Source organism: Neophocaena asiaeorientalis, unplaced genomic scaffold, assembly GCF_003031525.2.
Source record: "Neophocaena asiaeorientalis asiaeorientalis breed wild unplaced genomic scaffold, Neophocaena_asiaeorientalis_V1.1 scaffold45, whole genome shotgun sequence".
Classification (NCBI taxonomy): Eukaryota; Metazoa; Chordata; class Mammalia; order Artiodactyla; family Phocoenidae; genus Neophocaena; species Neophocaena asiaeorientalis.
In genome coordinates, this window is record NW_020174642.1 from 9,497,006 (window position 1) to 9,510,252 (window position 13,247).

The 13,247-nt window shown below is 53.6% G+C and overlaps 1 protein-coding gene across 3 annotated transcripts in view; it reads right to left on the reverse strand.

Moving 5' to 3' along the window:
• Window positions 1–4,844: 4,844 nt before the first annotated feature.
• The window catches only part of TMPRSS2 (transmembrane serine protease 2), a 39,541-nt gene continuing 31,138 nt past the window's right edge, over window positions 4,845–13,247 (reverse strand). For 2 of the 3 annotated variants that reach the window (XM_024758323.1, XM_024758322.1), the window contains exons 8-13: window positions 12,713–12,756; window positions 11,520–11,691; window positions 9,702–9,877; window positions 8,924–9,019; window positions 6,826–6,968; window positions 5,909–6,399 (exon numbers count right to left, since the gene is read on the reverse strand). In XM_024758323.1, coding sequence (XP_024614091.1) covers window positions 6,121–6,399; window positions 6,826–6,968; window positions 8,924–9,019; window positions 9,702–9,877; window positions 11,520–11,691; window positions 12,713–12,756 — 910 coding nt within the window. In that variant the 3' untranslated portion in view covers window positions 5,909–6,120. Of the gene's footprint in view, window positions 4,939–5,908; window positions 6,400–6,825; window positions 6,969–8,923; window positions 9,020–9,701; window positions 9,878–11,519; window positions 11,692–12,712; window positions 12,757–13,247 lie in introns of those variants that run through there. The other variant, XM_024758324.1, reaches the window with a different exon arrangement.

Consider the following 13,247-nt stretch of genomic DNA (forward strand, 5'->3'; position numbering starts at 1 on the left):
GGACTCCGTGATCCTCAATGCTTTGGGACAATATGCGAATTCATGTACGAGAGGGGATGCTCTGGACACTTGGAGGCTGGCGCCCCCTCGTGGCTGGACTGAGTAACTGCTCCAATACCAACAAGGGACCAGAATCAGAGGTGTTGGTGTTGCCAAGGGTTTTTCTTTGCTGCCGCTACGGTTCCTAGACTGAGTGGAGGAAGAAAGCTGATAGTACGTGCTCCAGAGAACGGGAATTTCCCCAGGGAGCAAGCCCGCTGGGGACTCACAAGGTACTCATAATCACTTTCCTGTTACCCCGAAAGAACAGGCGTCCAGGAATCCCTCAGGCCTGTTCCGACCAGCCATCGATAGGGGAGAAGTACACTGTCTCTCCTCTCACCTGTTCAGGACTCAGGGAGAGACAGCCCTGGAGTTCACTCTGTGTGATTCCTTCACTCACAGGGCGGAGAGGCTCAGGCAAAGGGTTGAACTGCCCCCGCCATTCTCCTTCTCACATCTCCCATCTCCACCCATGAGGGGCGGCACCCGGATCAGAACCTGCATCTCCAGGGTCTGCTGCCTGCTCTACAGCATCGGCCTGAAGGTCCATCAACGTGTGCAGAATGTGCTAGAATAGCAGTGATGCCCACTCATGGCCCCTCACTCCAGGCAAGCCTGGGCTTCAGTTGATCCCATAGGATGGGGCTGAGTCTGGAGCAGAGCAAGGAGAGGGGCCAGGTCACATTGAACTGACCAAAGTAGGAAGCCTCATTTTTCCAGGTGCTTTACTAAATGCTGTGAGGGGAGGAGTGGGCATAGGAGATGCTGGGCACTTGTCCAAATGACTTGCCGGATGCCTATTTTCTAAGATGCTATGGAACACCTCCCTTTATTTCTCTCCTTCTGGAGCAGAAAGCAAAGACGAAAGCAGCCAGCCAGCCAGAAAAGTCCCCGTGGTCAGTTTCTGTTTGGGAGGAAAGGAATCCAGTCCCAGGGACAAATCATCCGCCAGGTAGTCATAAAAGCAGCAAAAGGGGCACTGACCTTGAATCCACTCACCTTCAGTGGATTCAAATGGATCAGTGGATTTTCAGGGGATTATAAGATCAGGTTCTTGAATCACAGCAACGCCCATGTTTATGGGGTTAATTCATTTAAAATGAGGTAGCTGGTACAACAGTGAATCTTTTAAGTGTCACTTTGGAAGTAGCATAAATCGCAGCCCTTAAAACACTGGGGGCACTGGGAGAAGAGCTCTGGCCTGTGCCACATCACCTTCTCTGTGTCCGAAGCAGCAAAGGATTTGACTTCAACCAGGGGTGTGTGTGCGTGGCTCTTTACAAAGTCAGGTTCCAGGGTGAAGCCTTGGTCATAAGGAAAAAGTCTCTGAAATCAGAGCCAGGTCAGGGAAACCACAGGAGAACCACAGAGAAGGAGCTGAGAACAGACCAGGGACCCGAGTTCAAAGTAGGACTGTACCCCGACCTCCATAACAGCTCAGCAAGAAGCGAATCAAAGTTCTTTCATTTTCCACGCTGCGAACTCACCCTGCCCCAGCTGGAGGAAGTCACAAGATGATCAACACAGATTCCACACTTTCCTTAATACTCGTTTCCACTTTAATTAGTATTTTGGGTTAATTTATATTGAGCAAATCGAACCTATGTCTTTTATAAAGGTTTAAGTACAAACATATCAATGTTTTCAGTGTTCTGGCTGGACTTTTTAGGTGAAACCAGCCTCGTCCAGAAGTAAAACCATTCACGAGGGGACTCCAAAATGAAAAGTATGACTGGAAATCATGTCAGCTGCCTTGCCCACATGGACGTTTTTAGGTATACAATCTTTATTACTTGCAGATCCCTTATGGGTGGATTCACCTACTTGCTTTTAAAATTTGTTGGTTCCCCGCAAAATCAACACTTGTGGACAGGGGCAGAGGGGCAAGAAATTTGAGTTGCTGAATGTGTTTCAGCTCAGACTGTAAAGGAGTATCATTTTCAGTCTATTCAGTGCAGGGTTTTTTTTTGAGCATTTTTGTACTTTTGGCTGGTGATTTCACTGTTGAAATGGCCCCAAGCAGAGTGGGAAAGAGCTGTCTAGTGTGCTAAGTGCAGGAAGGCTGGGCTGTGCCCTACGGAGAAGCGTCCTTCAGGAGTGAGTTTTTTAGGGCTGTTGGCCATAAGTTCAATGTTAACGAACCAAAAATATATACCCATAAGGTGTCTTTAAACAAACACATACTGAACAAGGTTATGCAGTGATGGGTTGACAAAGACCGGTGGCTGGCAGGCACCTGCCCCTATCTGTCCCTTAGGAGCCATGATTCAATATTCACTAATTCAAGGTTCGCGATGACTTTGTACAACATAATTGCCACGAGTAACAAGAATCAACTGTATTTTTTTTTTTTTTTTTTGGGGTACGCGGGCCTCTCACTGCTGTGGCCTCTCCCGTTGCGGAGCACAGGCTCCAGACGCGCAGGCTCAGCGGCCATGGCTCACGGGCCCAGCCGCTCCGCGGCATGTGGGACCTTCCCGGACCGGGGCACAAACCCGTGTCCCCTGCATCGGCAGGTGGACTCTCAACCACTGCGCCACCAGGGAAGCCCTCAACTGTATTTTTGAACGTTATCTAACAAAAACATGTGCTTTCTTTTCTTTTTCAATTACAAGTTTTTCCATAATTTTAACGCAAATTGACATGATGAAGACAACGGCCAGTTGTTTTCTCCAATCACCTGTTACCTGTTGGGATCTGCTGGATTTGGGGAATTTGAAGAATGAGAATGGATTTTTGTTCCAGGCAGGAAAACATTTACCCAAGCTCCCTCTCCCACCTGTGGCCACAACTCCAGGGACGGAGATGCTTGTTAGTTAAGGAAGCAGCTCTGTCACCATGAGCTCGTGGGGATTTTAGGAAGACAGCTTTAGGGGAAGAGACGCTAGACTCATGTTTGAGAAGGCAGGTTCTGAAAACTCTTGGGACACTGGGCAGAGAGTTCTAGAAGAGAGTTGGGTCTCAGGGTCTGAATCTGGGAGAAGTGGGAGGTACACGTGATTCCCCCTGCCCCAGCCCGCCGCCTCAGACCCAGGCCCTCCCCCCGAGCCTCAGACCCACCCCACCCCGCAACAGCTGCTCCAACATCCCGGCCCTACAAGGTAACGCAGATTAGCTCGCGGTGGCCACACAGATCTCCAGAGCCTCAACACGTGTGGAAAAAGAATGTACAATTTATTTGTACAGTTTTTCACACTTGAATTTTACAATTTAAAAAAGATACAAAACAGAAGACAAACAGTGATCACATAAATTAAGAGAAGCACTGAAGAAGGAACGCCTTCTCACCATGACAATGCTTTTTAAAATCCCCCTCGGGGAGCAGGCACGTCCGGATGGTCCCTACGGTTGCTGCTGGCCAAGCATCCTGCGAGTGGATCGTACAGCCTTCCGTTCCAAGGTTAAGTCCTAGCACAGAATCACTCAATTTGTTCTGGGAAACACCAGTGTGTCTGAGAGGCGGCAGAACCTCACGGCCCTGCGTTCAGGCTTCACACTTGGCAACTGAAACGTGACCTTCCCTCCAGGGAAACTTTAGGGGCTGGAAGGGGTCACAGGGAGTCCAACACACACCTCTCCCTTCTTGGTCACAAGCACGGGTGCTGTGCTTTAGCGTGTCACTTACAGAGCATTCAGTTCGGAGCCAAGCACTTCGTAAAAGCAACTCAAGTCCGCTGCTGTTCGCACAGGCAAAGACAACAGTAGTTTCAGAGTCAGGTGTAGAACTACTTGGAGGATCACGGCCCAGATTCCATGAGCACTGAGGTAGTAACATGTAGAAAGTTTACAGGAAACAGTGTATCTTTAATCAGCATCCCTGATTGCCCTGGGTCACCTCAATTTCCACGTGATTAGCAGACCTTAAGAGGGTCAGCAGGCACCCCACTCGGGGTGGGACCACAGTAGGGGGTGGGGTGTAGCACAGTCTCCAGGGAGAAGACATGGAGTAAGGCTGGTCTCCCTGGACAGCGCCCCACCCAACAGGCAGGGGCCCCCTGCCCCAGCAGTGCTGAGCACTGAACACATCTGCTCCGTCTACACCCTCACCACCGCCCAAGAAGGAAAAAAGGTTTCAGTGCCCTGACAAGTGGCTATCAAGTCATCACCCATGAAGGGCTGGTCCCTTTATTTCCAGCCACCTTCCAGGGCTGCTAAAAAGGCACTAAAAAATGATCAGCAAAAATCCCTCGTGGGGAGACAGGCCCTGGGGCTGCCCCAAGTGGCCCGCACTGGCGATGGCCCCAGAGGGTGGCCCCTGCAGTTTCTACCTGGCTTCCTCCCTTTCTATCTCAAGCCGTCCAGCAGCTGAGAAGTCACCAGCCCCATGTGCATCCAAGAGGGGCCCCTGGAACGGGGCTTGGAAGGGAGGTCCCCGTGGGACAGACCCCATCCCTCTGCCCTGCACTGGCCCTGCATGCCCACACCCAGCTGGGCCTCCGCTGTCAGACGAGGGGCGCGGGACTGTGCGCCCGGGGTGGGGGAGGCCATGTGGCCTGCAGAGAACTGTGGAGCGTGCCAAAGACAGACAGGTTCACTATTTAATAAAAACGAAAGGACCTGGGAATCATTTCTAAAAATACATCATGCACAGGGATTAAAAATCAGCCCGTTCGGGCTTCCCTGGTGGCGCAGTGGTTGAGAGTCTGCCTGCCGATGCAGGGGACATGGGTTCGTGCCCCGGTCCGGGAAGATCCCACATGCCGCAGAGTGGCTGGGCCCGTGAGCCATGGCCGCTGAGCCTGCGCATCCGGAGCCTGTGCTCCGCAACGGGAGAGGCCACAGCAGTGAGAGGCCCGCGTACCGCAAAAAAAAAAAAAAAAAAAAAAAAAAAATCAGCCCCTTCATTTTCTTGTGGAATGGTGTCAAGGACCCAGGCTGTATGGATTAGCTGTTTGCCTGTTCAAAAAGGAAAAAGAAACGATGTTATTTTCTTGAGACAAACAAAGGTAGAAAATTATTTTTTCTCCTAAATGAACGTGAGGCCCTTATACACCAATGAGTAAGCTTAATAAGACAAAGGAATATTGTTTTTCTACAGCATGAAGGTCAAGGGGTTAGGCTGACAGTGGAGGACAGCATGTGCAAAGGCCCTGAGGCATAAGAGGGAACGGGGTGTGTAGGGATCCAATCATTCAGCACAGCTGGGACACAGGCCTCTGTGGGCAAACCGAATGTGACCTTAGCCACTGAAAGACGTCAAGTGTCTAATTGTCCTGCTTTCTACCCACTTTCTCTGCTGCCACCCAGCCCTCTCACTCCCCGCTCTGGCCGTGTTGAGCCACCAGCGGTACCTTAACACACCTTGCCCGTTTGCTCTCTCATCCTGGAGGGACAGTCTCCCCTTGGCCTGGCTCACCTCCCTCAAGGTGTCCGGGCTGCCTTCTCCTCCCAGCCCCACCGCAGCCCCCCAGCTTCCCTCTACCACATAGCCCCCGGTGGGTCAGAGGGAGTCATCTATTTCCAGCACTCGGCCCTTTCTGGGGCGGGGACTAGATGGGCCCCGTGGCCACTTGAAGGTGTTAGGTCCTACTGTTTCAATCTGGGGAGATGCAGGCTGGACCTCATTGGGCAATGCCCCCTGGTTCTGCACCTGGGTACCTTTGGAGACTTGAGAGGCGACAGAATAGAACTTTTTCTTCCACCAGGAGCCAACCCCTAGAAGGAGCCGAAATCTGTGGGCTCTGCCAGTCCCGAGGCCCGTGAGATGGACCCAGGATCCAGGCAGAGCACAAGGACCGGGCTCCGTTATGCACTGCAGGCCAGGCCGGGAGCCTGAGGTGGCAGGGTCACCGGGAGCCCCTGGGATCTTTCCCCACCTTAACACCTCTCCTTGTACCAGAGAACCCCAGCTGCTCCCCGGCCCCAGGGCGTACTCGATAGCCCAGAAAAGGACAGGGCAGAGTCACGGCTGGCTGACCCGCCCCTCCCTGCTCTCTGCCCATCCACCAGAAGTTTGACTCAACGACGTCCGGGTGGGTAAACAGAACCACCTGAGCCAGAACTGAGCGTGGTCAGCAGAGCACAAGGAAGTCCATCACAGTCAGCTCTGGACCCTGCAAAGCTGAGCCCCAGACGTTTTCATCCAAACACCAGTGGTGGGCCCTGGACAGTGGGGGAGGGGATGCCACCTGGCACGGGGACCACAGCTCCTAGGCTTTGACACAGCGAAGCCAGAGAACCCAATGAGGAGGACGGGAAAGTTACCCTCATTTGTTGATAAATCCAGTCTGTAAACACGGTCACGTTTCCGTACACTCCCGGTCGGTAAGCCTTAGCACAGCCAGACCCCCAGCTCGTGTCCCCGATGAGCCACCAGACGCTGCTCTTCAGAGTGACCAGAGGGCCTCCGCTGTCACCCTGGGGGACACAGCAGGTTACAGAGCAGAAGTGAAACCACAGGCCGTACATCACAGAGGGCAAGGAGGTGCGGGTAATGGGAGGGTCTGCAGGTCTCCTCCAACGAGGTGACAGTAATATAATCCCCCAAAGAGACTGTACCAGCGACGAATTTGAGTCTGCATCAGTTAACAGTTACCAAATAAATGGCTGTCCATATTTTTAAATAGTCAAAATACTTATTTCTGTGGCACTGACACTTCGACCACATAGCGCCTTCTGGAGGAAGCAGCGGCGTGCATTGTTGGGGGTACCAGGGCTTTCGCACCGTCCATGGTCGTCCCTTCCCACGGCCGCCCCCGGGCCCCAGGTCGGGGAGGAGGCGCTCCTCACGGGCCCCCTGGGAGCCGGCCAAGGCCCAGAGGCTGAACGCAAGCTGGTCGTCACCTGGCAGGAGTCGACGGTTCCCTGCAGGTACCCCGCGCAGATCATGGCCGGCGTGATGAGGTCACTGTACACCTGCTTGCTGTTGCACTGCCAGGGCTCGATGAGCTGCACCATCGCCGCGTTCAGCCTATCCGAGGTTTTCCCTGCAACAGAGGATGGCCTGGCTTTCCCAAGAAGCCTGGACGCCCTCCCGGGGGGTGTGGAGAGACGGCCACGTCCTTCTTCCCATACTGGCTCCTGGGACACCGGGGTATCTTCCAGCTGCTGGGGCCCGTGTTTAAAGCGGCTCCAGATTTGGTTTGGGAGCAGACTGCCTGCCTCTGGGGCTGGGGAGCTCCACCTGTGTCCTAGAATCATCCTCTCCCATCACCCAGCCACTTGGTTCCCTGGGATCAGCTTTCCTCCTTCATTGCTCCCTCTTCTCTGGACTGTTCCCAGGGCCACCGGAGGAGCCCTGTGTTTCCACCTCAAACACCCGACCGTCCTCAACCCCACACGACCCTTCACTCTCTGACCATCTGCCCTCGGCTGCCAGCAGGTGGAAACTTCCTAGACGCTCGCTGGGACTTGCACTCTATGTCTCCCAGTTGCTACCTGGATGTCTTCTGGGCTCCATGGGCGTACCGTGCTGAAGCAGTGCCTCTCCTAGAGGGCTCCTCCACCCAAAGCCATACCGCACCCTGCCCCCGGTCCTCCGGACTCGGGAAATGGTCCCACCACCCACCGGGGGGCTTGCCTCACAGCTGGAAGCCGCCTTCCTGTGACTCTTCACTCTTTCTCTGCTGACACTCCATCCATCAGCAGATCTGAAGGTTCTGTCCCAAACGTGCTCCCACCCCCAAAGGTCTGAGCCGTCTTCTTGTCTCGGAAGACCCAGCACTGGTCCCCTCACCATGCTGTTCCGTCTGCCCTCACCCCCAACCCTTCCGTGACTCCCTACACAGCTCTCAGATCAAGTCACTCCAGTATCCTCATTATAGCCTACAAGGCCCTATGCGACCTGGCCCCAGCCTGCCCCCTCACCCCGGCTCATCGTGCCCTGGCCACACTGGCCCTTCTGTTCGTAAGACACTCTAGTCATGCAGATCTTAGCTCAAATGTCCTCTCTTCCAAGAAGTCTTCCCTGACCACCGCTCACTGTCGCAAACCTCCGCTGTTTGAAAGCACCTAGTTCAGTTATTCATTTCCTGTCTGAGCACATCCTGCCCCCAGACATCCATAGGAGAATGTGAAGCTCCTGCGGGTAGAGATTTCTGTCTCATTTTGTTCACTGCTGCATTCCCAGCTCTTGGTCGGCGCTCCACAAATTGTGGCTGACTTTCCCTTTTGTCTTGGATGCTGGGAAACCTTGCTCACAACTGGAAGGCTCAATCCAGGAGCTTTCTTTAGACCAGATGCCAGGACACCCAGGGCCACCGACATCTCCCCTACCCCTCCCAACCACCCCGCCCTTGAGCTATTCACCGTGCTTTAAAAGATCCTTGGAGGTGTGCCCTAAACACTTTTGGAAGGATGTAAACAATATATAAATGTACAACTAAGCCCATCCAATGCTCCATAAGAATGCAACAGCAAGGATCCCTTCATTTGAAAAACGTTATCTGAGATGAAAGCAAATTATAACTGAAGGCAGCTGGGCCAGCCTGTGTCAGGAGGGTCTAGTGCCTCTTCCCTCTCTGTGGTGTCAGGGCAGGAGGACAAAGCCTCTGACGCCTGCAGCTGGCATTGCCGATCACACAAGCCCATCCTCACCGAGTCCGTTATCACACAGCCATCAAACGCAGGCAGACTTCCGGGCGGCCTGTTAGCGACCATGGGGTACAAACATGGGGGCCGTGTGCCCCTCACACGGTGGCCTTCACCCTTCAAAAACCAGTTTCCACACATTGTTCCATTTGGTCTTAATAAGGGCATGGGGTAGGTAAGGCAGCTAGGATTTTCCCATCTAGCACGTGGGGAAACAGGCAAAAAGACTGGGCGAACTGCCCAAAGTCGTCAAATCACTTAGTGGTAGAACCAGGATCAAAACCTAGACCTCCCACTTCAGAACGCAGTGATCTGCTCCTGAGACCCGCAGATCCCCTGCTGGGAGCCTCACCTTTCTCGTAGGTGGACCCCCACCCGGAAATCCAGCAGGCCTGTGTCGGTTCCAGCATCATGCCTGGGTTGGGCAGACACACTGGTTTCACTCTGTCTGTTTCAAGAAGGGAAAACAGCGTGAGCGGGTCCGGTCTAACTGAAAGCCTCGGGCGATGGTGTCCACCTGGATCTTCCCTGGGCCTGGGACCACCAGCCTCCTGCCCAGGGAGACTTCTGGATTCCAGTGTGTCCTGGCATCCCCTTTCCTGCCCCTGCCAGGACCCTCCTTCTAACAGGCAAGACGCCCCCCTCTGAAAGTTAGGGTTTCGGAGGACTGAAGATCAACAGTCCTGTGACGCAAAGAGTTGACACTGGACGTGGTAGGGCTGCATCGGACTAAGTTGATAAGGATGGAGGTAAGTGATTAGCAATTTATAATTAAACTCACAACAGGTGCGATTGCAAACCAGCACCGAGTGAAGTCTGACCCACCAGATGCTGACTAGGAGACAACTTTTCTAGACGTTCACGTGTGCTGATTAAGTCGTCACCGTGCCGAAGAGGAAAAGTGCCGCAGGGAACGCATCCCTCAGTGGCCAAAGGCACATTTGGGGGTGACTCGGCCTCTGCCGAGCCCTCTTCTAGCAGCCAACCCCTCCCCTGGCTCCACACGCTACAACTCAGTGCAAGTTCCTTCCTTCTGGACATCACGGCACATTTTATTTCCGGTCAACCTCTCCTTAAGAGGTGGTCAAAACCGTTCACATACCCCGGGCTGCAGGAACGCCGCTACGCACCGTTCATAGTCAGAGGCGTCTGCAGCTTCATAAGAGCGATGTCGTTGTTCTTGGTCCTGGAATCGTAATTCGGGTGGGAAATCACTTTTGCTACTCGGTATCCGTTTCCATAGAACATGAAAGATTGTCTCAAAATTCCTGCAAAGGCCGTCCAAATCTTGGGATTGTTAAGAGGTCTGGAAGACAGACACGAACACCGCTCAGCATGTCAGAACCACAAACACTCATCTGACGGCCTTCAAAAGTCAACCGCCGGAGCCAAGGTCTCCAAGGTGACGTGATTTGTCAAAAGCCGCAGGACAAGACTGGCCAGGTGGTCTCAGGCCCCTCCCCCTCCGCACCCCACACCACCCCCCCTCCCCTCCTCTACCTCCTCAGTGAATCCTATTCCTTCCGTGCTTCCCCACCAGCCTGCAAACCCTCGCAATTCCAAGAACACTTATTCTTGAGCCTAAGTGCCTTCCTGAGGTTTGAAACCCCATTTCCGGCGTGGCTGGGTCTAACTGACTTTTACACGCTAGAGCATTTCCTGGCACACAGTAGGTGCTTAATAAGTGTGTACTACCGAATAGACTCTGACTCTAATAGCCGTCCAGGCATTACCTTTATCTGGGTATTTCCCTTCTAAGAAAATCCTAAATCCTACAGCCCATGGAATACGGTGGATGGAAGGAAGGGAACGCTCTTGGGTAATAAACACTGCTTTCTTCAACCATACAACTGCCCTTGGAGCAGCACACCTGTCTTACAGGTGCAGATGCTACAGTCAGCCACCTGGAGGGAACTGTCTGAAGCCACTGAGCCAGAGAATGGCCAAGCCAGGCCCGGCCTCACTCTAAAGAAAAATAACTCTGATGAGTGAGGCTTTTTCAAAATAGCCATGTGACCAAAACACACAAAAAAACCCCACAAAAAAACCCTCCACGTTTAAGAAAAAAGGAGGGGGAACAGTATCTTCTACAAAAGCTAACACTGTAAATGATGGCTACCCTTGCCCCTCTCCACGCACCTGTATGGGTAATGCTGTGGCCCAGGGTGTTTAATGGACCACAGAGGACCTTCCTGCATGGCAGTGTGAGGTCTGAGTGTCTTTGAGTGCACCCTCTCTGGGGATGAGCACCCAGGGGAAACCAGGCCTCCCAAGAGGGCAGGGGCCTCAGGAAAGGTGGGACAGAGCTGAGAAGACTGTGGGCTAGAAGGAGTTCTTTCTTTTTTTTTTTTTTTTTATAAATTTATTTATTTTATTTTTGGCTGAGTTGGGTCTTTGTTGCTGTGCACGGGCTTTCTCTAGTTGTGGCGAGCGGGGGCTACTCTTGGTTGCAGTGCGTGGGCTTCTCATTACAGTGGCTTCTCTTGTTGTGGAGCACGGGCTCTAGGTGCACGGGCTTCAGTAGTCGTGGCGCGCGGGCTCTAGAGCGCAGGCTCAGTAGTTGTGGCGCACGGGCTTAGTTGCTCCGCGGCACGTGGGATCGTCCGGACCAGGGCTCGAACCCGTGTCCCCTGCATTGGCAGGCGGATTCTTAGCCACTGTGCCACCAACAAGCCCCTAGAAGGAGTTCTGATCACAGCATCACCCCAGTCCCACACCGCATCCCTGCGCCAGACCCCATGAGTAATGGACGCACGCTGAAGGGATGGGCTTGGCCACGCGCTGCACGAGTCATTTGACCCTCCCAGCGAGGCAACGACCTGGGCGCCCTTAGAATCCCCGCGTGTCCACAAGGAAACCGGAACTCGAAGGAGTCGGAGACTTCACTCCAGGCCGCAGGGCCCAGAGCCTCCACCTCCCAACCCGGGACCCGCCCCCGCGGGACTTACTCCTCCACGCAGTGGGCGGCAGTCACGATCCACTCGGGGGTGATGATGGAGCCTCCGCAGACGTGGGTGCCCTGCACGTGCAGGCTGACTTGCCAGGGCCAGTCCCCCGGGGCAGCGCTCGACCCGCCCACGATCCGGCTCTGGCGGCTCGTCTTCCCCGAGACCCCGCACTCTGAGGGCGACAAGCACAGCGCGGCCTGCCAGTGAGCGAAGCAGGGCCGCCCGCTCCCAAACGCCTGACGCCCGTCACACCCGGTGCCCAGACGGCCCCCAGCCCGAGGGTCCAGCTGGCCGGAGGGTGACTGTTGTCTGCTCTTGGTCCTGTTTGTTTGGGGTCCGACTTTCAGAGAATGTGTCCTGGTCTCTTTGCGTTGGGGGGTGGGGGGAGAGGACAGCCCCCCAGCCCCCCCTCCCCCCAGGAAGCACCGCTTCTGCTGGCACTGGGTGCCCCTGTTCCTTGGCACTCGTGCGATTCCATCGGCGTCTCCCGTACACCCAGGTGGGGGGCCTGGATAACAAAGGCCCTGGCACCCCCTCGAATGCTCAGAGGCCCCAAGATTCCTGAACAGAGCTAAGGAGGCTTTTCTCATGTGTGCTGCTCTCAAGCTGCCAGGAGGTGGATGGTGGAGCGTGCGCGGGAAGGCAGGGCAGGTACCTGCTTTCTCCGTACCTAAAGAAGCTTTAGCCAGCCTGGGTGGGAAGGTACCAGCGGGACCACTGGGGCATGCGTCCACCTAGGGGCGTCTGCTAGCTTCACCTGTTCAAACTGAAAAGCCAAGCTTCAGGCCTGAGACCCGTATGGGAACAGGATGGGGCTGTCCCAGAGAAGGGACCGCAGGGACAGTGTCCTCCATACCAGTAGAAGGTTTGGAAACTAAATAATCCAAACACAGGAACGGGGACACCCACAGACCTCCAGCTCCAGCGTGGGGATGCCCTAGAGTGTGGCCCCGTCAGTTTCTTGAGCTCTCCCGTCCTCATGGGACAGCTGCTTCTTGGACTTGAGGCTGAAGGCGTCTCAAGTGCATCAGAATTCAAGAAAGGAGCCCCTTGGGCAGAGTGCTGGGCACGTCCTGACCTGTTACCCCACCTTATCTCTCCACATCCCCCAGAGACACAGGGAGATACATTTCTATAAGTACCAAATGTTTCCTATTTTAGAAACACAAAAAGGAAAACCAAGAATCACTTACCTATACAGCGTAAAGAAACCACTGTTTTTGAAGAACAGACATCACTACAAAAGAAAAGGGGAAAATTCTGGTCACTCTAACAAACGAGACACTTGATTCTCAAAATGCTTAGAAATAAATATTTTCTTCTACTGTTCTCACTCTCTGCCTCCCCAGACATAGAAGAGTCCACAGTTGAAGACTTGAATAAGGAAAGTAAATCTATATACATAGGGGACGGTAGTAAAGAGCAGACACTGAGTCAAAGTGCAGGGTTCAAATCCAAGCTGTGTGACCTTGGACAAGCTTCCTAACCTCTCTGTGCCTCAATTTCCCCATCTGCAGAATGGGTTAATATAGTATCAACTCATAGGGTGGTTGTGAAGATAAGCACACATCATATCAGCTGTTATTATTTTTCCTTGGGATTTAAAATGATCCTTTAATTTTGTAAGGAAGACATTCGTAAACTTCCAGGTTCCTATAACTGCTTTACATTTACCGCACAGGAAACTATACAGTCAATCATTTGCCTGGGAACAGAAGAAAAGTTACT